A 24898-nucleotide genomic window follows, 5' to 3' on the forward strand; every position below is an offset into this window, starting at 1 on the left:
GACATTCATTCAATTTTTTTTTTAATGTCTATTTTTGAGACAGAGAAGGAGACACAGAATCTGAAGCAGGCTCCGTGCTCTGAGCTGTCAGCACAAAGCTCAGCACAGGGCTCAAACTCACAGACTACGACATCATGACCTGAGCCAAAGTGAGACACTTAACCAACTGAGTCACCCAGGCACCCCATCACTCATTTGAAAGATGAGTAAACATTAACTAGGCAAAGAGTGTCAGGGAAAACTATTCCAGGGAACAAAATACGCAAAAGCTTTGTAGTTGGAGTTCTAAGGAAATGAAAGAAAGCCATTGTACTTGAAAATGCAGAAAGCAAGGGTAATGGTACAAAATTATACCAGAGAGCTAGGACATGCAGGATTTTGATCTTTAACAACAATGAAAAATGTTTAAAGAGTTGAAAATAGGGGGACATCACACAATCAGATTACTTTTTTGAAAAAAAAAAAATTACTCTGGCTGGAGTGGGAAGAATGGACTAGGAATCCATTGGCACCTGGCAATGATCCTAAAAAATAACTCTTTCATAGGGAATGCTTTCTTGTATACATATATAAAGTCCTTACCATCTGCTGTTGGTAGTTTCAGATTTGAAGACAAAGCCTCTTTCCTAAAGTCTGCAAATTTAAATAGAGAGATTATGCCATAAGGAACAGCATCCTGATTTTACCCAGTTTGGAAGAAAACCAATGGATAAATTACATACTTCATTTCTCAATAACATTTAGCATTGACCATCCCCTTCTTCTCAAAATCCTCCACTAGCTTCCAGAATAACGTTCTCTACTCATCTTCCTCTTACTTCTTAGACTCCATGGATTCGTCAAGCTCCACCAAGCTTCTTAAATGTGGCTGAGATTCTAATGTTACAAATGCTTCCTTTATCCCTAAGAGAACAGCTTAATCCCCAGGCTCATATATTCAATAACGTGTTTAATTATTAGTCTGAATTGTCCTTTTTTAGTCCTGCCTGCCTACCTATCTATCTAATTCTGGAGCTTTTCCTAAGGACAAGGTGCAGTTATACGCTTCATCCTATACATTTTCTACACAAATGCAAATTGATACAGAGATCTATTTGAGGGACAAGTGATAGAAACAAAATATGTCCATTTGCATAGATGGACCACATCGCAGTTAGAGAGCAGTTTAGAATAACTCACAACTAGTACAGGTATTACCTTGAAGCAAAAGGAGGTTAGAATCAAGATACATTATATTTACATTAATTTTTAAAATGTGATCCAAGCAGGATTAAAAAAATATAACTAACCTATTAAAAAGTACTTTCAAAATAGTAGGTTTGGCAATTTTACAAGATAACTCTAAAACAGAATTTCTCAACCTGAGCAAAATTACATTTGGGGCCAGCTAATTATGTGGGGGAGTGCTGTCCTATACATTATAGGGTGGTTAGTAGCATCCCTCACCTCTACTCACCAGATCCCAGCATTCCTCCCCCATCAGTTTTGACAATCTAAACTGTCTTTGCAGATTGCCAGTTTTCCCTGAGACACAGATCTGATCTCATTTTTTAGCTGAAGTTAAATTTAAAGGCAGGGGATGGCTTTCCAAGTATTGATAAAACCCATCTGGGTATATCCCAGATAAGAATATGGATGGATCAGGTAAATTCTTTGTAAATAGAGCAAATAGCCAGATCAACACTTACACAGAATGTTATATAGACCAATGGTTTAATTGTTCAACAATAACTTGTATTTTTCAAAGAGCCTGTCACCTAAAAGAAAAAGAAAGCTAGACAACTATTAGGACCTCTCTAAAATTCATAAAAGGAAAGGGATTAACTTTGAAATGAAATTACTCTAGAAAGAAACATTTTAAAGCCATATGACAACGTATATAAATACTTTCAGACCAAGTTTACAATGCAGTCCAAGAGATCATCCAGGAATTTGATACTGTAATAACTAAATCTCCGTGAATATAGAATATAAGATATATCTCTAAATCTGATCTGTAGTAAATTGCATTTCAATACATTTACAGTAGTATTTAGGAACTAAGTATTAAGATTTAATTAATTAGTATTTGGTAAAATATTTTAAAACCTTGGATAAAATTTTAGAAGAAATTTTTATTACAAGTTGCTGGTTATCTGCTCAATCAACTCACCGTCGAGCAAGGAATCATCCAACACTTCTTGAAAACTATTATCAGTGAAATAAATTCTATTGGTGTTTCCAAGTACATCTGCATAGTTGTCCTTGCCAGACTGATCACTTTCTTCCATACATTCCAATGTACCGATGATGTCATTCAATACTACAAACACAGAGAATATACATGCAACATGTAATTCAGTCCATGGATCTAAATTTTTGGAACATAACAGTAAAACTGATGGATTCTTCCAGTTTTGCACTGTCCAAAATGGCAGCCACTACCCACATGTGGCCATTTAAAAAGGTAGAGCAATCCGTTCTCCACTATAGTTTTCTATAGCCCCTTATCTTTATTCTTAAAATTATTTTGTTAAAACTCTGGGTTCTGCGTGGGCTATTCCTTTATGAACAAAAAAGTATGCCAAAGTTTCTCTAGTGATTCTATTAACGAGCTCACCATTTCATAAAAAATACCCTCCATTCGTCACACCTGCTCCCAAACTCCAATCCTTCCCTTTCTACTTTCTTTCCCTACACCCCTTGCTCCTGTCAGCTCACTTTACCCAATTTAGAGAATCAGCAAAGCCTATTATGTTTAGCATGATAATATCAAACATCTGAACTAGGAAATCCATGACTGACCACCCCCCCCTTAATTAAAACAAACAAAAACCTCTTCACATTTCTAAAGTACATGTCTAAAAAAATAATCTTTCAGAATTCATTAAGAGAAATATATAATAAATTACTTTAAAATTAGCTAATTTATGTGAAAGTATAATTTAATATATTATGTTGTTCCATGAGTTAGTCATTAGTCATTGGTAAGAAGTTTCAAAAATAGGCCATGTGAGGAATGGTTGAAAGGAAATCTGAGTCCAGAGAAAAGATGATTCAACATAAAAGAAAGAAAATATAAGAGCTCTCCTCCCATCCCTGGAGGGCTACTGACGGGGAAGAGTCCAAATGTTAAGTTTGGGAATGGAATTATAAGGCAGGATTTCCATCAAATATGTGGAACAATTGACTAGTTCTACAGCTGTCCAAAAATTATGGAATGCGCTGCTTCAAAGAGTCATAAGGATTTCCAAGACAAACAGTAGGATGAGTGTCCCTTACGATTAGCCTGTCCCTGAAGCCCACTAATGTGTTTTTTTAATTTTTTTTTAATGTTTATTTCTGAGACAGAGAGAGACAGAGCATGAGTGGGAGAGGGGCAGAGAGAGAGGGAGACCCAGAATCTGAAGCAGACTCCAGGCTCTGAGCTGTCAGCACAGAGCCCGACACGGGGCTCGAACTCACAAACCGCGAGATCATGACCTGAGCCAAAGTCGGACGCTCAACCAACTGAGCCACCCAGGCACCCCTAATGCGGTTTTTAAATAAACATGTAAAAATCGAAAAAACTCCGTATCTAATTAACACAGAAACTATCAAATCCTCTACTATAGACCTCATTCTCTGACCACAGTAAACTAAAAATAAACAACAAAGAGAGGACAATAATGAAATTCAAATTCAAATTTAAAATTTTTAAATTCATTTAAAATTTTTCAAATAATTGCTTTCAAATTTAAGGTTTTTCTCTTAGGCAACTCTTACATCAAGGAGAAAATCAAAATACAACTGAATATGCTTAGAAAAAAACAAGAATAAAGACTTTGATAAACCAAAGTCTTACTGAAATGAAAATTGATAGTCTTAAACATTTATTTCTCAGTAAGAAGAAAAAAGTAAGTTCATAATTTAAACAACTTAGAAAAACTACAAAATGGACAAAAGGGAACAATAGAAAGGACATCCTAAAGATAAAAGCAGAATTTTTTTTTTACTACAAATAGAAACACTAAAGATAAATCTAAGATGTAGAGCTTTAAAAAGAGAGATAATTAAAAGATCTGCTAGGAAATCTAGAAGAAGATATATATATATATATGTGTATATATGTGTGTATATATACACACATATATACACACACACACACACACACAAATATATATATACAAATTTAAGAATGAGAAAATAACCAGACACAAAAAAATCAAAAGAATTATCACTGCATAGGATTGTACTAATATTCCCAAAAAACACTTGAATAAAATAAATTTCCTAGGAGAATAAAAATTACCAAAACTGACAAAATAAAACAGAGGATGGCAATAAGCAGTCCACCAAAATCAAAGTCAAAGATGAATAATAAACTAGAAAAAAAATGGCAATAGACAAGACAGAACATTAATGTCCCTTATATATAAAGAGCTATTTAAAAAAAAAAAAAGAGCTATTTATAAATTCATATGAAAAAGACAATCTAATTAAAATAAAAGAAAAGCATATTCGACAATCATATGAAAAATGTTTTACCTCACTAGTCATTAAAGACATGCATATTAAAACAATAATAGAATTCTTTTACCAGCAGAATTTTCAATAAATAATATCCATTACTGATAAAAGTGTGAATTTTTACAAACTTTTTGGAGGATAATTAAGCAGTAGCTGTTAACATCTCACATCTGCATATATTTCAGTCTAGCAGTGTGACTTCTGAGGGTTTTATCCCCCAGGAGAACTTTATGCACATATATACATACAACAATGCTCATCAAAATGTTTCAGTGGTGAAAAATTGGCAAATTTTCAGATTTTTAATTGGCAAATATCATCAAAAGTGTTGTGGATAAAATGACAGTACATCCCCCAAATGGAATATTATTGCAGTCTTTAAAAAGAATGAGGTTGCGGGGCGCCTGGGTGGCGCAGTCGGTTAAGCGTCCGACTTCAGCCAGGTCACGATCTCGCGGTCCGTGAGTTCGAGCCCCGCGTCAGGCTCTGGGCTGATGGCTCGGAGCCTGGAGCCTGTTTCCGATTCTGTGTCTCCCTCTCTCTCTGCCCCTCCCCGGTTCATGCTCTGTCTCTCTCTGTCCCAAAAATAAATAAAAAAAAAGTTGAAAAAAAAAAAAAAAAAAAAAAAGAATGAGGTTGTTTATGATACAATGGAACATGGAACAATATCTAAGATACACTGTTAATTTCTTTAAACCTGCAAGTCGTGGAATATTATGGACATGGTAATTTTATTTTAAATTTTTTTTTTAACGTTTTATTTATTTTTGAGACAGAGAGAGACAGCGCATGAACGGGGGAGGGGCAGAGAGAGAGGGAGACACAGAATCGGAAGCAGGCTCCAGGCTCTGAGCCATCAGCCCAGAGCCTGACGCGGGGCTCGAACTCACCGACCGCGAGATCGTGACCCGGGCTGAAGTCGGACGCTTAACCGACTGAGCCACCCGGGCGCCCCCATGGTAATTTTATTTTAATTAATTAATTATTAATTAATTGATTTATTTATTTAGAGAACAAGCAGGGGCAGAGAGAGAAGAAAACAGAGGATCTGAAGTGGGCTCTGTGCTGACAGCAGAGAGCCCAATGTGGGGCTTGAACTCACAAACCATGAGATCATAACCTGAGCCAAAATCAGACATTTAACCAACTGAGCCACCCAAGTGCGTCTAATTTTTAAATAATATCAGAATACACAAATATTCATAGATTCAAATAAAAAAGGCTAAAGGGATATTTACCACACTTTAACAGGGATATTTCCAGAAGGTGACATTACATGAGCCTTGCACTTTATATCTCTTACATTTCTGGTCACTAAATTTTTTTATAACAGTTTCAAAATTACCATTATTATATAATAAAATGTCCTTACTTTAGCTATTGGAAAACATCATAACCTTGTCATTTTCCCAATCTTTTCCATTCAAATACAAATTCTTAAATGAAAAACAAATGTAATCAAGTTTGCCATAACTGGAAGAGTTCAAATGTAGATGAAACAAACATTTGGCACAGATACTACAAAGAAGATCTGAGCACCAAATATAATGTTTGGCTACGTGACCTCTGAATGAGTCCTGTGTTGTTTGCCATTCAACAGTTTTACCATAAAGTTCTTACCAACAAAAGTGGAAAATTTCTGAGTGTCCTTCAAAGCCCTCATACAGTCTTTAACATTCACCACGTTGTCATCTGTAAGAGAGAGAGGGGAGGGGAACAGACAAGAATCCCTGGAAAACGTAATATTAAAAAGCTCATATGAAAATCAAAACCAGCATACAATTTCTTTACTTTACATACAAGATACTTGGGATTCATTTTCACCCACTGTGCCTTGCAATTAACCTTACAAGATTGTAGATATGCTAGTTCTGATTCTACCTGTAAGGCAACTAACCTACTAAGAAAGTTGTAAGTCCAATAACTTTACTTGGTACAAACCAGCAAAGCTAGGTTTTCTATTCACAGAGCTGGAATTTCCAAACTATGTGTTAGTCACTAAATCAAGATCTATCTAAAGAGAGTGGATACCAATGAGCCCACTCCCCCACAAAATTTCTACCTGCTTGCTAAGAGTATTCTCATTAACTGTAAAAAAGGACTTTAAAAGAAAGTCTCCTCTTTAAGGACATTTACAGCAATACAAGCAAATACCTATAGATATTAGCTCAAAGGAGCCCTATTCGCTTGAACAAAAACCTTGCACACTTTCTTCAGTTACTCCTACCCAAAACAAAAAAATGGATAATAATATTTAAATGCTTACCAGAAACAAGATCTGACTGAAGAATTTTCTCTACCTCTTCTTCAGGTGACTTAATCCCAATATTGCCTAGAAAGCTCTCCAAGTTCTTCCCAGATATCATGTCACCTTCAAGCCCATCAAGAGCTAAGACAATGTCTTGTAACTCTAGAAACAGAAAAAAGTGATTCGGTAATTGAACTAACCTCTGACTTAAAAAACAACAGTAGCCATCACTCAAGACTTTTGTCAGTGGTAGTCCATGAGTTATGATCACCTCTTGAATAAGAAATCTCAGTGAAGAATCCAGCCCTCAGGAAATTCTAAGTCCAGCAAAACAATATGCTTGGTCTGCCATGTTTCTTTGGTGCTAATATAAAATTGGCACAACCAAAATGGTTGCTATGGCTGAATTTTTCACTGCAATGACACAAAGTAGTTATTTTAAACTAGAGCTCTAATGGTAGCAAACAAAATTAACTCATCCTGGTGGAAGTGAAATAGATTTCAGAATCATGAGAAATGTAAAATTGTAAACACAAGTATCACAAAGACTCACTCACCTTTTCTTTTCAATTCTACCAAGATCCAGTTGTACTCTGGCATCTGGAATTTTGCTTTATTTCCAGCCCTTTCAAAGGAGGCAGTGTTAAGTACATTCAAATCCTGGCTCCAGGATTTGTGACCTGAAACTATCTGACCTTGAGCAAATTATTACTATTTAACCCCTCTATCAAATTCAGTAGTCTTATATCTAAAATAATTTAATAATACTATCTACCTCACACAGTTAATATGGAGATTAAATATATGATGTATGAAAAACACTTAAAACAACATTAGGTATATAGCAAACACTAAGTGTCATATTAATAGCAATAAAGTTACTATTATTATTATTATTATTATTATTATTAAGCCTTCAGGAATAGCTGCAAACAGTAATCACAGCTTCTTAGTACCTCCGATCCCGCTTCACTTTCTGTCCCCCTAACATCTCAGCGAGGCAACTGCAAATGACAGTCACCTAAAAACCTGTATCAGCTCTGCTTGTTTTACCTAAAGCTTGGTTCCCTTTAAAATATGGTTTCTTTGCACAGACACCTTAAGAGGAGTCTGCTCATCCTCCCATGCTCCACATAGGACCAGGAAGCAGAGAAACACTCCTAAGATTCTGCTGTCTGGCTATTTTAGTTCCACCTTCAATCAAACCTATCCCTCCCCTGAGATTCAGGCCTGTCATTGACCTACACTACCCTCCGGACACCATCATCTACTGACTTTCTGATCACTCTTTCACCTTCTTGGAGGATCTTTGGTCACCCTGCTCATAATCCTCCCTCAGCCCCATTTCCCATTATCATCTGATGACAATAAGAATGACCTTGACCTCTCAACTCCAAAAACTTTCACTTCCTTTCCAAAGTCATCCAGATCAATGGCTATCCTTAATCCTCATCAATACCTAGAACTGCCTGCCCAACCTCTAAAATCTTCAACTACAAGATCAGACACTGACCATAATCCCTTAAAACTGTGTGTATACTGAAGGAAAGCATAGAACTTGATCCACAATATGCCTGTTTTCTCAGCCCCTCCAAGTTTGTCAACAAATAGTCCAGGCACAGTGAACTAACCTTATCAGTCAGTAATGAAGGGAACAGTCTGAGCATATGACAGTCAACCTTGCAAGGAGACTTTTCTAAAAAGAGCAGTTTCAGGCCTGCTATGTTAACACTTTTCTTCCAGGGTGGCCCTTCCTCACTCTTCCCTGTAATTATTGGCCTTTTCTTGCACTGGCTGACAGATTCCAGTGTCAACCCCCAATCATTATGACCAGCTCCCAGATTCAGGTACCTAAACTACACCTTTCTCCTTTTTCACTGTTCTCCTTTCTCAATGGTTTAGTTTCCACTTTTTTTTCCTTCCTCCACATAAAAAGTTATCTGTCCTGAATACCAGTCTTTCTGAACTCTGTTTTCTGATTTCAAAATTAACTACCATTTACCAAGTATATAGTATGTGCCTAATAATTAGATTATGTGCTTTATATGTGTTTTTGCAGTTGATCCTGACAACTCTAGGAGAAACGTGATTTTATTAGCTTCCTTGTTTTAAAGATGAGGAAACCAGAATGACCTACAGAGACTACCCAGCTGGTAAGTCAAAAACCCACAAACCACCATGTATCAAACTCCATAGCCCATGTTCTTTTCTACCTGTATGCATTGTTTCCTATAGCACGGCTAATCTATTTCACTATACTATATTGATGCTAATTATGTTACGTGACCCAGGTAACATATTTATATGTCAACAGGGAATTATTAAGTACTTTTCTTAACCTAAAAGAGAAACAATGATGTTAAAAATTTTATACCAGGGCAGAGTGGTTATGAAAAATCTGAAAAGTATCTATCTACTTCTTTACACCCAGAAATGACTCCGCTTCCGTTTTCCTAAACATATACCTATGTTGTTATTCTTCTCCTGACAGCGCTCATTGACCAAACAGTCATTTGAATGTTATTCAAATAAATTACCAGTGATAATTAAGTTTTAAACTTATTTTCCCAATAGAAAAGTACACAAACTCCATGAGTATGATCTCCATTGGTTTTAGGTCTATGATTTAACTTTTAAGCAAAAATGGAAGTCAAGTGGTAGGAAATAGCCATGGTACCAAAATGCACATGGTCACTCTTGTATGTTAACAAAATCCAAAGAAAGGAACATGAGGAATGTCTACTAAAGGAAGAGGTAGAAGATTTCTGAGAAATTCTATAATATATAAGCCTTTACACAGGGTAGAGTCCTAAGTCTGAGGCTAAAAATGGTATAGAAAATTTTCATATCTGAAAAATTGTAAAGCTAGTATCTGACTTTACATAAAGTCCAGAACAAAACACACACACACACACACACACACACACACACACACACACACAAATAACAACAACAAAAAAAGGGATTTAAAATAGGTTACACAGGCCCCATTCCAGAAAAAGGCATTTTTCTTTCATCATGGATGCTGCCAACTTTTAATCAAAATCAAGTTTTGCCTGCCTTAAAACAGATCAATGCCAACATGGTAAGCAGAAATTAACAGAACTAGAAATTCTAAAAAACAAAACACAAAGACATCCATTCAATAAAAGTAAATTTAACAGTCACAAATAATTTACTAGTTACCTTTTAACCTGGAGGCATCACGAATATCCTTTACCACTTGTCCAAATTCTTCTATTTGTACTTCATCATCTTCTGCAAGAAAAACATTTTTTTTCAGTTTATTTATTTATTTTGAGAGGGGGGGGGAGGGGAAGAGAGAGAGGGAGAGAGAGAATCCCAAGCAGGCTCCATCCTGTCAGCACAGAGCCAGACAAGGGGCTCGAGTCAATCAGATTCTCTATCCCAGCCCCTTGGACTCTGGGGCTGAGACTAGCCAGTCTCCGTGACTGCTCAGAACATTAGCCCGTTAACTTGGGGGCAGCCACAGTCTGTCCTCTGGAATGGGGAGCAGAATATACTGCTCTACAAAGAAAGTAGTGAAGGAAATGCACGAGGAGGCAGAAACTTGTCAGGAAAGCCACACTGACAGTTCCCAGCTCCGCCTCCGTTCTCTTCCAGAGAAGAGACCCCTTGGGTAAGCTCGGTGAGACACCTTGTCCCCTCCGAAGCCATCTCCCTCAGCTAACTCAAGTTCCTTTGCTACTGTGTCCAAAACAGTTTTAATACAACATCAGAGAAAGACCCAGATCCCAAGTCTTGTAAGTCCCAGTTCCAAGCCCGCCGCTCTCCCACATTTTTCTAGATGGTTAGAAGGGGTGGAGTCCTTGCCTCCTGTCCCCTCCTGTCACTACATCCTTCTTGGGGCTCTGCCTGCTGACTTAGTCCCACAGTGACCTCCTCACCAGTTCTTCATTCCCCCTGCTCCAGACACAATCTTTTTCACACAGTTGATGGTTGAGAGAAGATCGGGGCTCAGCAGTTCTGAAGGGGAGACAGAGAATACCTGTGAGAACACAGAGGACAGTCCCAGAGACTGAGGCACACACCGGCTCTCCCCGCCCCCCGGGGGCTGAGTCCTTCCAGATTAGGCAAGGGCTCCCTCCCAGAGGCCCATGGAGATATCCCTACAATGGCTGCTAGAGGTCAAGGGTGGCTAGGGGTGGGGGCAGGAGGGGCAGGAGTAAATGTATGTTTACTACCACACATCCTAGCTAGGGTACATGCTGGTTCGCGCCACGTTTGAGGGTTTCTAGGGAAAGGAAATGTCAAAACAGGCAGCACAGAGGCCGAGGTAAACCTTGCCTAATGAGAGAGGCTCTTCAGGTGAAGAGTGCAGGGATGTTGATCAGAGTACGAAAGAGGGAGTAAGGGGCAAAGTCATGGACCTGTGGAGCCTCCACGAGTGGCTCTGAGGTGGGGAGTTTGCCCTTGGCCTCGAATCAATCAGGCCATTGACCAAAGTCAGGACTTGATGGTTAGAGCTGAGCCTTCAGGGCCACCAGTCTGGCATTCAGCACTGGTTCTATGAGCCTCAGTTTGCTCGTCTGTAAAGCGGGGATCATAATAGTTTCCACCGCATGAGAAGCTGGCATGTGAAGTGCTCAGCATACAACACACTCTCGCTAAATGTTGGCCGCTGCTGTCCTCTGTTACTGGGTGTGCAGAGCCTTTCTGGAGCCTGCACCCCGGAGAATCTCCTAACCGGAGGGGCATCGTAGCCACTAGTGAAATCCTCTGCTCAGCAAAGGCACTCCTGGGTGCATTCCCAGGCTTGGAGTGGGACGAGAAGTCCTGTGAGTAGACCCCACTCATCCTCTCCCCTCTCCCACCCTGAGACCCCGGCCAGACCTTTGCAGTCCTCGTGGCAAATGTTTTCCGAGTGACTCTTGTGATCATTGCACCAATAGTGGCTGTTGATCTGGAAGACGCCATAGTCGAAGCTGCCGTCTGCATTTTCATTTACCTTTGATAGGTTGAAGTTGCTCTCCACAAAAGCCAGGCACAGCCCTTAGAACAGGGAGAAGAAGGTTTTTAGAGGGCTCTGAACTGAGGGACAAAGGACACGGAGGAGAAAGGGAGACGGGGAAGCAGAAGAAAGGAACAAGGCCTAAGAGGCTAGACGGGGCGAGCTGGCCGGAAACACCCATTAGCTTCTCTCCTCGCCCTTCGGTCCATCCACCTGCCCCTCAGTACAACCGCTCATCATCCCGCTGTCCATCCGCATCTCCTGCACTTGATGATCGCCTACTGTGTGCCATGACCCGTGCAAAGCCCAGTGAGGGACATTCAGCTGGGGCAAAGGCAGCTGGTGCCTTCAGCAAGAACGAAGACGCACCCCTTAAAGGACCACAAGACAAGATAAAACGAGAAGGACGGCACAAGACAGGTGTGTGCAAAATCTGGGCAAAAGGAAGCTAGCCCCACCAGGGAGGAGGACGAAGCCTTTGCACTGCCTGCTCCCTCTGCCTGGAATGCTCTTCCCCAGACATTTGGGTGACCCGGTCCTTTGCCTCATTCAGTGCTGCTCAATGTCACCTCCTCAGAGAGGTATTCCTTGACTTCCCCTTCAAGGACAAGGTTACCTCTCACTCCCCTGGCTTTATTCTGCTGCATAACATTTATCACCACCAGGAAGTGCTTCATATGTTTGTGTGTTTGTTTGGGACTCGCCTCTCCCCCTAGAATGCGAACACTGTGAAGGAAGGGGCTTTGTTGATGTCTCTGTCCCCAGCCCCTAAAATAGTTCCCGGTACATAGTAAGTGCTCAGTTAATAATATTCAGTGGAAGGAATATAGAATGTTGGGAGGGGCTTCTCGGGGAGGGCTGCTTTTTGAACTTGGCTTCGAAAGATGAATGATGGAAAGATGGCCACATAGGAGGTGACCAGGAGCAGAAGAGGAATGGGGGGGCGGGAGTGTGAGAAAGCAGCACTCACAGTCACTCAGGGAGTAGCCCTCACACCTATCCAGATCCTCCTTGTGCAGCACTCTGGCCAAGTCACAGCGACTGATGAGCTTGGCCTCATTTATGGCAACGAGGCAGCTGACCAAGGACATGAGTAGCATCCTCATCATCTTCGGAGGGGAGAAGGTGCAGCTGAGGGCCTGTGGTCCCGAGGATCTCCCAGACGTGCTGCTGGTCTCCTCTGAGCACCTGAGGAATCTGGAGACAGCAGCCAAATGTCCCGGCTCACTCACGGCTCCCCGCCTGGCTATTTCTCTTTCCTCTCACCATTTTATACTTTCTTTTACTACAGAAACTTTCAAACATTTACAAAATAAGAGAGAATAATATCATGAATCTCCATGTAGCCACTGCCCAGCGTCAACAGTGAAAAACCGAGGCTGATCTCCTTTCATCTATAGGTTTTCTCCTGTTTTAGCCATTCTCACTCTTGTAAAGGACACCTGGCTATGGGCAGCATTTGGGTACAGGGGTGGGGAGTGAGGCTGGCAAAGGAGACTGATGAGCACTGGACTTTACTGGTACTTGCGTGTGTGGGTTTGAACATGTGCTCTCGTAGGAAGGGCCAGGCCACTGGGTGTTGGTCTGCCCTCAACCCCACGCTCCCAGACGCATGATATGTGACTTTTCCCAAGGGTATACCCTGCCATGTGCAATTCCTGAGAGGCTGTCTTATAAGCTCTACACCTTTGTTTCCACTCAAAACTGGGGTCACTCAAGTAAAAGTGACCTTGTTGAAGAAATAAACTTCACTTTCACACTCTGTGTGTGTGTGTGTGTGTGTGTAGGGGGAGGTGCAAGGGGCGGGGACTCTGGATTCACATCGCCTGCTTTCAAAGGTTGGGCTGCAGTGTGACCTTGGGCAATATACTTTACCTCTCCGGGCCTCATTTGTAAAAGGAAGATATGCCAGTACCCACTTACTAGGGTTGTCATGATGATTAAATGAAATGATAAATGCCTAAATCTTGGTTTTGCATTCCCCCCCAAAATAGGAAGCAAGACTTCTGGGACAAAGGTTGATTCCTAGGCTGGAGTTAGGAAAGAGTATAAAATAAGTCTGAATTATCTTGTGCTAGAAAGTAAGAAAGTGCTCAAAATATGGATTGGGGCACGTCAAATGGACATGAGAGCCAGCTCAGAGGGGCACCCGCTGGCCAAATCTGGAACACTTTCTTGGTAACAGCTTTATTGAGATAAAATTCACAGTACATAATTCACATACCGCACAATCACTTAATTTAAAGCGTGCAGCTCAATAGTGTGTTTGCAGAGCCGTGCGACTATGATCGCGGTCAATTTTAAAACATTTTCATCAACCCAACAGGAAACCCCATACCCATTAGCTGTCACTAATCCACCCCTCCTCCAACCCCTGCCCACCACAAGCCTACTTTCCATTTCTCTAGATTTACCTAACCTGGACACTGCACACAAATAGTCACACCATAGGTGGCCTTTGAGCCCGGCTTCTTTCGCTTAACAATGTTTTCAAGATTTATTCATGTTGTGGCAGCCACTGGGATCTCATTCCTTGTGATGAATCCTTCTTTTGTCTCTCTATTGATCGTTTTATAGACTTTTGGGCTACTTTGGGGCTATTATGAATGACGGTGCTGTGAACATTCACGCACAAGTGTTTGTGTGGACAAATGTTTTCATTCCTTCGGGCATATACGCCAGGGAATGGAACTGCTGAGCCATAGAGTAACTTCAAGTTTCAACTTTGGAGCAACTGCCTGACTTCAAAGTGGCTGTACCATTTTACATTGCCATCGGCTTTTCCACATCCTTACCAACACTGGTTACTTTAAAAAAAAAAAAATTATAAAGTTTATTTAGTTATTTTGAGAGAGAGAGAGAGAGAGAGAGAGAGAGGGTGCACAAAAGCTAGGGAGGGGCAGAGAGAGAGGGAGAGAGGGAGAATCCCAAGCAGGCTCCTCACTGTCAACGCAGAGCCCAATGCGGGGCTTGAGCCCACAGACTGTGAGATCATGACCTGAGCTGATATCAAGAGGCTCAACTGACTGAGTCACCCAGGTGCCCCAACGCTTGTTTGTTTTTTTAATTCAATTTACTCTTTTTTTTTAAGTAGGTTCTGCCCATGACCCTGATGTTGAGAGTCACCATGCTCTATACCAACTGAGCCCACCAGCACCCCCCCCCACTAACACTTGCTATTAACTGTCTTTCTGATCAAAGCTCTCCTAATGGGTGCCAAGTCGTACACATGATGGTTTGGATCTGCATTTTCCTGGTGGCTAATGACGCTGAGCATCTTTCTATGTGCTCTTTGGCCATTTGCATATCTTTGGGGAAATTCAGTATTCAGATCTTTTGCCCATTTTCTAGTTGGGTTATTTGTCCTTCTTTATTGAGTTGTAAAAATTCTTTATCAGATGGGAATGCAAGCTGGTGCAGCCACTCTGGAAAACAGGATGGGGGTTCCTCAAAAAACTAAAAATAGAACTACCCTACAACCCAGCAATTGCACTACTAGGCATTTATCCACGGGATACAGGTGTGCTGTTTTGAAGGGACACATGCACCCCCATGTTTATAGCAGCACTATCAACAATAGCTGAAGTATGAAAAGAGCCCAAATGCCCATCGATGGATGACGGATGACTGTATATATATATACAATGAAGTATTACTCGGCAAGCAAAAAGAATGAAATCTTGCCATTTGCAACTATGTGGATGGAACTGGAGGGTATTAAGCTAAGTGAAATTAGTCAGAGAAAGACAAACATCATATGACTTCACTCATATGAGGACTTTAAGAGACAAAACAGATGAACATAAGGGAAGGGAAACAAAAATAATATAAAAACAGGGAGGGGGACAAAACAGAAGAGACTCATAAATATAGAGAGCAAACAGAGGGTTACTGGAGGGGGTGTGGGAGGGGGGATGGGCTAAATGGGTAAGGGGCACTAAGGAATCTACTCCTGAAATCATTGTTGCACTAGATGCTAACTAATTTGCATGTAACTCTTAACAAATAAAAAATAAAATTAAAAACAATAAATTAAAAAAAATAAAAAATAAAAAATTCTTTATGAGATACATGGCTTGCAAATATTTTCTCGCATTCTGTGGGTTGCCTTTCACTTTCTTGATGGTATTCTTAGAAACAAAAGAATTCAATGATGACGAAGACTGTTTTCTCTATCTTTTCTTTTGTTGCTTACGCTTTTGGTATCGTAGCTACAGAATTAATACAGAATGGTTTCTAAGGTAGTCTGGGACAGTTTGGCCATCGACACAAATAAAGATAGCGACAGGGGAGCTTGGCCGGCTCAGTTGGTGGAGCGAGCGACTCTTGGTTTCAGGGTCATGAGTTAGCACCCCACCTTGGGCCTAGAGCGTCTTTGAAAAAAATAAGGATAGGGACAGATTATAATCTAGTGAAAGAGATAGGAATCCCTGAGTCCTTAATAGTAATAAATAGACAAACAGATACATAACGGGGATGGGGTTGGAGCTCTTCCTGACAATAAGATGGTGAGTGATAAACGTGGAGGTGGTCATGAGGTTGGAAAATCATCACTCTGCAGCCATCATAGATTAGTTTGGGCAAGAATCATCAATGGATATTAAATCTAAGGTGGTGGGAAGCTTGGTGAAGAACTGGATGGGGCACCTGGGCTGGCTCAGTCGGTTAAGCATCCAACTTCGGCTCAGGTCATGATCTCGTGGTTCATGGGTTCAGGCCCAGCATCGGGCTCTGTGCTGACAGCTTGGAGCCTGGAGCCTGCTTTGGGTTCTGTGTCTCCCTCTCTCTCTCCCCCTCTGCCGCTCACACTCTGTCTCTCTCTCTCTCTCTCTCAAAAATAAATAAACATTGGGAAAAAAAAACTATCAATGCCATGAAAACACAGAATGGGGCTATTTCTGTCACCGTGTGCATGTGTGTGTGTGTGGTGGGTGTGTGCATGCGTATCTTTCCCCTGAAAGCAGGTGTATGTTCCTGAGAGCAAAGGCCTAGGTTCCTCCACCCACAGGCTGCTGCTTGGGCAAGATGGCTGCCCTAATGGCCTTGTTTCCTCACAGATGTCTTCTAAGCTCACTCCGTACCAGCCCGACTCTTGATTTTGGCTTGGGTCATGATCTCACAGTTCCTGGGATCAAGCTCTGCATCACGCTCTGCACTGACAGCGAGGGGCCTGCTTGGGATTCTCTCTCTCTCCCCCCGCCTCTCTCTCTGCCCTTCCCCCACTCATGCTCGCTTGCTGTCTCTCTCTCTCTCTCTCTCTCTCAAAACAAGTAAATAAACTTGAAAAAAAAGTTTATCATGTTCTACCTATTAGATGAGCAAATATCCAAAAGTTTGATAATACCTTCTGCCTACAAGGCCGAGGGGGCACAGGTACATTCCTGACAGAGTGTAAACAGGCGATTATCTATGAAAATTGTAGATTCATTTATCCTTTGCCTCAGCAATTCTGTTTCTGGGACTTTACTGAACAGAGATAGTTGCATAGAATTCAAAGATCACATACACACGGTTATTTACAGAAAGAGTGAACTCCAGTGTCCAGGAAATACAGGGCTGGTCAAATAAACTAAGGTACATTCATACAATGGAAACACATGCCATAGGGGGGAAAAAAAATTAAGAAACTGATATGAAGCTCCAAAACAAAAATCCTGATCTCTTCTAAGACAAGGTATCAAACAGTATATTTATAATAGCTTTGTGGGGATGGGGCAGAGATAAGAAATATAAAAGACATTTAAAAGTCTATTACAGATCTATTAACAGATATTAACAGTTATTAACAGATCTATTCATATCTGTTAGATGCATTTAGAAACATCAGAAAAAGACATGTAAAGGGGGTGCCTGGGTGGCTCGGTCAGTTAAATGTCTGACTTCAGCCTAGCTCATGATCTCACGGTTCGTGAGTTCGAGCCCCACGTTGGGCTCTCTGCTGTCAGCACAGAATCTGCTTCAGATCCTCTGTCCCCCTTTCTCACTGCCCCTCCCCTGCTCATTCTCTCTCTCAAAAATAAATAAATAAACTTTAAAGAAAAGAAAAAGAAAGATGTAAGGAATTAATAATTATGGTTACAAAGGTGGAGAAGACGTTTCACTGTAGGTAGACTTTTTTTTCTTACCATAAAAATAAATCTATTAAAAAATGAGTGTTTAAAAAGGGCCTGAACGAAGAAGGCTCTGCTGGGGTGAGCATGGTACAACATAGAGAGATGGTGACTCACTACCTTGTACACCTGAGACTAATGTAACACCGTGTGTCAACAATACTCAAATAGAAAAAAGTTCTTTTAAAGAGACAGCTCTGCCCAGCGTCCCTTCTCTAGTCAAGTTCATTGCTCCCTGTGCTCTTCCTCCACTCACTCGCTTGGCCCCTTTTGTGCACCACCTCCTCCAGGCCTCATTCAGGGTCTGTGTCCTTCAGAGGCCTTCTGGGAGGTCGCAGCGGAGCACCCAGACGCGCTGGGCTTCACTGCGTCTTTTGGAAGTTGTATATCTAACTCCGAACCGTTGGTTTCCGCCCTAGAGGCAATAATATTTTACACGAAGCCTCAGAGAAATTAGGTAACTGGTCGAAGATCAGCCAGGGGCAGAGCTGGAGCCTGATTCAGCTCGAGCCCTCCCTGAATCCATTCTCCTCGCTGCCCCATGTTGCCTCCAGTTACAAGTCCCGGCAACTCCAGTCCCTGAGGAAGAGCCACGATCCCCTTTTCCTTTATGCCCTTAGAGAGGTCAATGCTCAGTGACAGGCAATCACATGCTATAGGGAGGGAGAGAAAGAGGAAGAGGAGAAGGAAGGAAGGCAGGGGGAGGAGAGGAGTGGGGGAAGGACACTCACTCTTGCAGAGACGGGTCTGAATCATCGGCATTTGCTGTCCCCAGGTCGGAGTCGTAGGACATGGGCTCCTCGGAACGGTCTGGACTCTTGGAGCCATTCTCTTGGAGTAGGCAGCTATCAGAGTTTAGGCTGCAAGACAGCTGGGATGAACCGGCGGTGTCCAGGCTGAGGGAGGAGGCCGTGAGCTTCCGGTTCCGTCGGATCTTATGGCCTGAGTGCTGGACTTCAATGTCCTCCGAGCCTGAGGAATGGGAAATTGAATCCAGAGACTCTTTCCGCTGTAGTTCTGTCCCAGAGGTGGTGAGGGGGTCGAGCTCAGAGAGCGGGCAAAGCCCAGAGAGAGCCAGCGGGGTGAGCGTCCACTCGTTTAAGATGGCGGACTTGTAGGAGGGCTCGAAGGATAAGGACGTCAGTCCCTGCAGGAAGCTGAGGAGGAACTCGCCCTCCTCGGCGTCTCGAAGCAGGGCTGTGGGCTGATAGTACTCGCACAGGCGGGCGGGCTCCTGGAGGAGCAGCTTCAGGTAGCACTCCATCAGGCCGTCATTGAGGGCCAGCCTCAGCCAGGCCCGGCAGCGGCCCACGTCCGTGCTGACAAAGATCAGGTGCTCCAATTCCGAGACGATGTGCCTGGGGGTGGAGAGGACAGGCTTGTTTCAAGAAGTGAGTTCAGATCACAGAGGATCATTTTATCCACTGGTGAGCAGGAGCCAGTAATAACGACTGCAAGTATATACAGGCTTGGGAAAATATCTCAGATAGCAGTGTTCTACAGGGAATTGAGAAATATTTAGCTACAACTCCCCACTTTTTCAAGGTTACTGTCATGCAGGATAATTGCCATTTTAGTTTCAACTCCCCAGGCGCCCTTGACATCACCTGCTCATCCGGCATACATGTGATGAGCCCCTAAGTGCCAGGTCTTTGGAGCTGTGAAGATACAGGATACAGACATGGTCCTGCCCTCAGTCCAGGTTACTACCTTTCAAGGGCACACGGAAGTGAACCCTGTTGTCAGTAGAGCTGGGGTGGGGGGAAGGCAATCACTTCCAGGTTGCAGTAAGGACAATGCCTTAGGCAAGGCATTGCGGGATTAGGCATAGGGATTAGGCACAGGCAAGGCATTGAGCTGGGCCTTGAGCGATTTCAAGCCGCAAAGATGGAAGGGGAACCTCAGGCACCAAGGACTGACAGAGAAAAGGCACCAAGGGTAGGGAAGCAGCAGCTGTGTATCAGGAGTGGTGAGCACTCCCGTTACAGCACGGGGAGGAGGAGGAGTGGCTGATTGGGTTGCAAAGTCAGGTGATGCAGGGTCTTGAGCATCCAACCGGTGAGGCAAGGTGGGGCAAGGGTCCCCACACCTGGCTGTGCGTCAGAATCACCTGGGAACCTGGTCAGGATACAGATTCCGGGGCCCCAACGAAGTGAATGGAACTCCAGGCTAGCACTGGGGAGCCTGAGAGTTTTTACACCGGGAAATGACTTGACCGCAGTCGCGCAGACTTCTGGGTGGGCTGCTCGGGATAAGATCATGTACCCAACTCAGTTCCCGAACCCTTGGTCTGATGTAAATGCCCTTCCTCTGACCATCACAGTGCCCTGAGCACGTCTCGCCCATAGGAGTGCGTGCGCCACAGGGCTCAGGGAATGAGCTCGGGTTAGCTTAAGCTCAATAAATGTTGACCAGCTGCCTGACCTAAGGACAGACACAATGAGATAAGGGGGACAATCAGAAAGCCACTGCCACCTAGGAGTGAGGTAAGAACCTGAGATAGGGCGGTGGCAGTCAGCATGAAAAGGAAGATACAGACTGACAAGGCACCTTCAGGCTGAAGGTGGCATTTAATAGCCCTTAGAGGCAACGTGCCAGCAGCTGCTTGCTCCAAAGCCCAGGCAGTTAGGGCCAGGGCCGCAGAGGCAAACGTCCCAGGGTGGATATTCAGATGATCTGGATTCCACGTCTTTAAAAAATGCCATAGCCTGTTAGGATATAATACTTAGCATAGAGATGTTCAAACATTCCAAGGCAGGGTCAGCAAACCTCTTCTGTTAAGGGCCACTTAGTAAAGATTTTAGGCTTTGCAGGCCACACATTCTCTGTTCCAACTACCCAACTTTGCCACGGTGTGGCAAAAAGGCGGCTCCTGCTAAAGGCGACCAGCCAGGGGCCTGAGCAGCCCCAGGCCATTGCCTGTGCGCTGAGGGGCTCTTGAGGCTTGGTCTAACAATAACCCCTATCTCACCCATCTCCATTCTAGAACACAGAGCATCTCTGCTGCTTTCCCATATAGCTGTAGAGGGAGAGCCCAGGGTCACCCACACTGAAGCTCCTCCCCAAAGCAAAGCCTCCCCTGCTGATCTCACTTGTGGGTGACAGCTTTCAGGAGGGGCCAGAAGACAGGCTGAGGCAGAGGCTTCTGGTGGGCGCTCTTCTTCCTTTTCCCTCCGGCCTCGGCTCGGATGTGCTTGGCATGCAGGCCGTGGATAAATACGGCCTCCAGGGCACTGCACATGGTGTTGGCATCTCCGTCTTCGCTAGTGACCACTGTGTCCGAGGACACGTACTGCTTCTGCAACGCCTTCACAGATCCCACTAGCTTCTTCTTGATGACCTAGTCGGTGTCAGACATAACACAGGCCTTTAGAAGATCCTGCGGTGACCCCTGGAAGGTAAGTGCTTATCACCAAATACACGCACACCCACACACGTGCTCACGTCTACCTGTGGGTGTGTATACAGCAAAACTAGCACAAGCTAATCATAGAAAACAAAGATGGGCGCCTGGGTGGCTCAGTCGGTTGAGCGTCCGACTTCGGCTCAGGTCGTGATCTCACGGTTCATGGGTTCGAGCCCCACGTCGGGCTCTGTGCTGCCAGCTCAGAGCCTGGAGCCTGCTTTGGATTCTGTGCCTCCCTCTCTCTCTGCCCCTCCCCCACTTGCACACGCACGCACGCTCTCTCTTTCTCTCAAAAATAAATAAACGTTGGAAAAAATTTTAAAAAAAGAAAGAAAACAGAGACAAAGCATAGAGGAGAAAAGGAAAATTACGTACTTATACCACCCAGAGATAGTTATTTTTTTGCAAAGATATTTGTATATTTTTCTTTTGTTTTGCTTTTTAAACCGAACTTCAGTGATTTGATAGCCATAGAAATCTTGTGTTTAAATACCGGCTCCATCATAGTTACAGGTGTGGGAGCCTGGGTGATCCATCTAGGGCAGGGGTGAAGCTTTCCACCTTGTTTAGGGGTCTACGATTCCATGAAGAGGCAACAAGTGCCACTTTAGAACCATAAAAACACCAAGAAAACAGGAGCATGGTCCACATTAAGAAAGATCGTAGGGGGGCGCCTGGGTGGCGCAGTCGGTTAAGCATCCGACTTCAGCCAGGTCACGATCTCGCGGTCTGTGAGTTCGAGCCCCGCGTCGGGCTCTGGGCTGATGCCTCGGAGCCTGGAGCCTGTTTCCGATTCTGTGTCTCCCTCTCTCTCTGCCCCTCCCCCGTTCATGCTCTGTCTCTCTCTGTCCCAAAAATAAATAAAAAACGTTGAAAAAAAAAAAATTCAAAAAAAAAAAAAAGATCCTAGGGGCACCTGGGCGGCTCAGTCAGTTAAGCATCTGACTCTTGATTTCAGCTCAGGTCATGATCTCACGGTTTTTGAGTTTGAGCTCCGTATCTGGCTCTGTGCTGACAGTGTGGAGCCTGCTTGAGATTCTCTCTCTCTCTCTCTCTCTCTCTCTCTCTCTCTCTCTCCCTCTCTCTGCCCCTCCTCTGCTCATGCTCACTCTCCCTTTCAAAATAAATAAAATAAACGTTATTTATTTAAAAATATCTTTTTAATGTTTATTTTTGAGAGAGAGAGAGAGAGAGAGAGAGACAAAGTATGAGGAGGGGGGAGGGGCAGAGAGAGAGGAAGACACAGAATCCGAAGCAGGCTCCAGGCTCTGAGCTGTCAGCACAGAGCCTGATGCAGGGCTCAAACCCACGAGCCGTGAGATCATGACCTGAGCTGAAATAGGACGCTTAACTGACTGAGCCACCCAGGCGCCCCTAAAATAAATAAATAAACTTTAAAAAGAAAGAAAGAAAAAAGGAAAGATCCTTGACCTGGCAGTCAGAGGCAGATGTTAGTCTCAGCTCTGTTGGTCAACAGCTGGGTCACTACAGACATTTCACTTAACCTCACTGAGCTTAATTTCCTCATCTGTTAAACGGAACGAATACTTCCTGACCTACAGCACAGGAGTTGGGGGGCGGGGGGATTACTCTGAGGGCAGGACTTGCTTTTTTTTTTCATTCTTGCATCCTCAACACTTGGCTTGGTTCCTGACACATGTAAGTATTCCGTTAAGGTCTGTTACATAAATCAATTATAAAATACATATATGTAAAATCCTTTGGAAAGATAAAGACAGTTCTGTCATAGTATAAGCATGTCAAAATTACCTATGTGTTTTGGAAAAGGATTGGGAGGGAATACAGAAAACCTGGTTTGAACTGTTAGCTGATAGGATTATGGATAAATATTTTACTGTTTTATTTTTATCTTAGCCCAAACAGTTCATGTTAATGTTCTTTGAAAAGTCGAATGTTCTTTTTTTTTTAAAAAAAAAAATTTTTTTTTTTTAATGTTTATGTATTTTTGAGACAGAGAGAGACAGAGCATGAACGGGGGAGGGTCAGAGAGAGAGGGAGACACAGAATCTGAAACAGGCTCCAGGCTCTGAGCGGTCAGCACAGGGCCCGACGCGGGGCTCGAACTCACGGACCGTGAGATCATGACCTGAGCCGAAGTCGGACGCTCCATCAACTGAGCCACCCAGGAGCCCCTGTTTTTTTTTTTTTTTTTCTTTATAACAGCTTTAATGAGACACAATTTACATTGCCTAAAATTCACTCATTTAAACTATACAGTTCAGTGATTTTTGGTATGTTCACAGAATAGTGAAACTACAGCCACTACCTAATTTTAGGACATTTTCATTGTCTCAAAAAGGAACACTGTGCCCATGAGCAGTCACTCCTCTCTAGTCCCCTCTCCCTCAACCCCTAGCAACTACTAATCTACTTTCTGTCTTTATGGATTTGCCAATTCTGGACATTTTGTGTAAATGAAGTCATACAGTATGCAGTCTTTTGATGTTAGACATCTTTTCATATGACTTATGGGTCATATACTTCTTTTATTGTTTGCTTATTTGACTGGAGAGAGAGAGAGAGAGAGAGAGAGAGAGGCAAAGAGAGAGGAGGACAGAGGATTCAAAGTGGGCTAGGGAGTGACAGCAGCAAACTCCCAAATCGTGAGATCATGACCTGAGCCAAATGGACGCTCAACCGTCTGAGGCACCCAGGCCACCCTAATGCCCTCTTTTCTTTTTTTTAATGTTTATTTATTTTTGAGAGACAGAGAGAGACAGCATGGGAGGGAGAGGGCAGAGAGAGAGAGGGAGACCCAGAATATGAAGCAGCCTCCAGGCACTGAGCTGGCAGCACAGAGCCCGATGCGGGCCTCCAGCCCATGAGCCGTGAGATCATGACCTGAGCCGAAGTCGGATGCTCAACCGACTGAGCCACCCAGCTGCCCCTTCTTTTAATGTTTACTTATTTTTGAGAGAGAGAGAGAGAGAGAGAGAGAGAGAGGGAGAGAGAGGGAGAGAGAGAGAGAGAATGTGCATACATGTATGTGCCTGTGGGGGAGGGGGCAGAGACAGAGCGGACCGAGGATCCAAAGCAGGCTCTGCTCTGACAGCAGAGAGCCCAATGCAGGGCTTGACCTCACAAACTGCAAGACCATGAGCCGCTTACGATCATGACGCTTAACCGTGTGAGCCACCCAGGCGCCCCATATGTATGACTTCCTTTGAGAAATCCTTGGTCTTCAGGCAGCCCCTATTAAAATCCGTTGTTTTTTATCAATTCCCATTCTATCACCAATAAGATGTTCTAGAAAGGGCAGGGTCTCCTCAGAGCCTGCTTCTGCTATAACTCTTTCTCAGCCCGAAGCCTCGCTTTCCAGACAGTACTCATTCATTTCAAAGTGAGGAAGACCAATGACATGGCTGTCCCGTGCCCCCTTCCCCACCCTTGAGCCTCTCCGACTGCCTACCGGGATGGCAGCCCGGGGGTCCAGTCCATTCTCCACCACCGAGAGCATTTCCGCTCACACTGCAGCTCCCTCGGAGAATCACATGACACCTGCAGAGACAGACGGCGCGGCCAGATGAGCAGGTTCCAGCTCACCACCCCCAGCCAATTCTCCCCCTCCCCCCAGCAGGCAGCGGGTCAGCCCATCTTCCTCAAACTGCAATGCAAAGGCCTCTGAATTCAAAAGTAAAAGCCAAGAGTGGATT

General features: G+C 43.4%; 2 protein-coding genes across 5 annotated transcripts in view; both read right to left on the reverse strand.

Annotated features, from left to right (window-relative positions):
• LOC144615331 (EF-hand calcium-binding domain-containing protein 13-like) overlaps window positions 1-10414 on the reverse strand; it is a 23744-nt gene extending 13330 nt beyond the window's left edge. The window contains exons 1-6 of the mRNA XM_078442249.2: window positions 10294-10414; window positions 9923-9994; window positions 6755-6898; window positions 6109-6180; window positions 2153-2302; window positions 583-633 (exon numbers count right to left, since the gene is read on the reverse strand). Of these exons, the coding sequence (XP_078298375.2) occupies window positions 583-633; window positions 2153-2302; window positions 6109-6180; window positions 6755-6898; window positions 9923-9994; window positions 10294-10414 (610 nt within the window). The remainder of the gene's footprint in view (window positions 1-582; window positions 634-2152; window positions 2303-6108; window positions 6181-6754; window positions 6899-9922; window positions 9995-10293) is intronic.
• The window catches only part of LOC144615320 (pleckstrin homology domain-containing family M member 1-like), a 20482-nt gene continuing 5717 nt past the window's right edge, over window positions 10134-24898 (reverse strand). For 3 of the 4 annotated variants that reach the window (XM_078442242.2, XM_081794741.1, XM_078442243.2), the window contains 6 exons: window positions 24655-24743; window positions 20911-21158; window positions 18550-19176; window positions 12679-12905; window positions 11591-11749; window positions 10134-10745 (listed from right to left, as the gene is read on the reverse strand). In XM_078442242.2, the coding sequence (XP_078298368.1) occupies window positions 10621-10745; window positions 11591-11749; window positions 12679-12905; window positions 18550-19176; window positions 20911-21158; window positions 24655-24702 (1434 nt within the window). In that variant the 5' untranslated portion in view covers window positions 24703-24743 and the 3' untranslated portion in view covers window positions 10134-10620. The remainder of the gene's footprint in view (window positions 10746-11590; window positions 11750-12678; window positions 12906-18549; window positions 19177-20910; window positions 21159-24654; window positions 24744-24898) is intronic. The other variant, XM_078442244.2, reaches the window with a different exon arrangement.

The sequence above is a fragment of the Panthera onca genome, assembly GCF_046562875.1.
Source record: "Panthera onca isolate mPanOnc1 chromosome E1 unlocalized genomic scaffold, mPanOnc1 haplotype 2 h2.Chr16_ul_11, whole genome shotgun sequence".
Taxonomy (NCBI): domain Eukaryota; kingdom Metazoa; phylum Chordata; class Mammalia; order Carnivora; family Felidae; genus Panthera; species Panthera onca.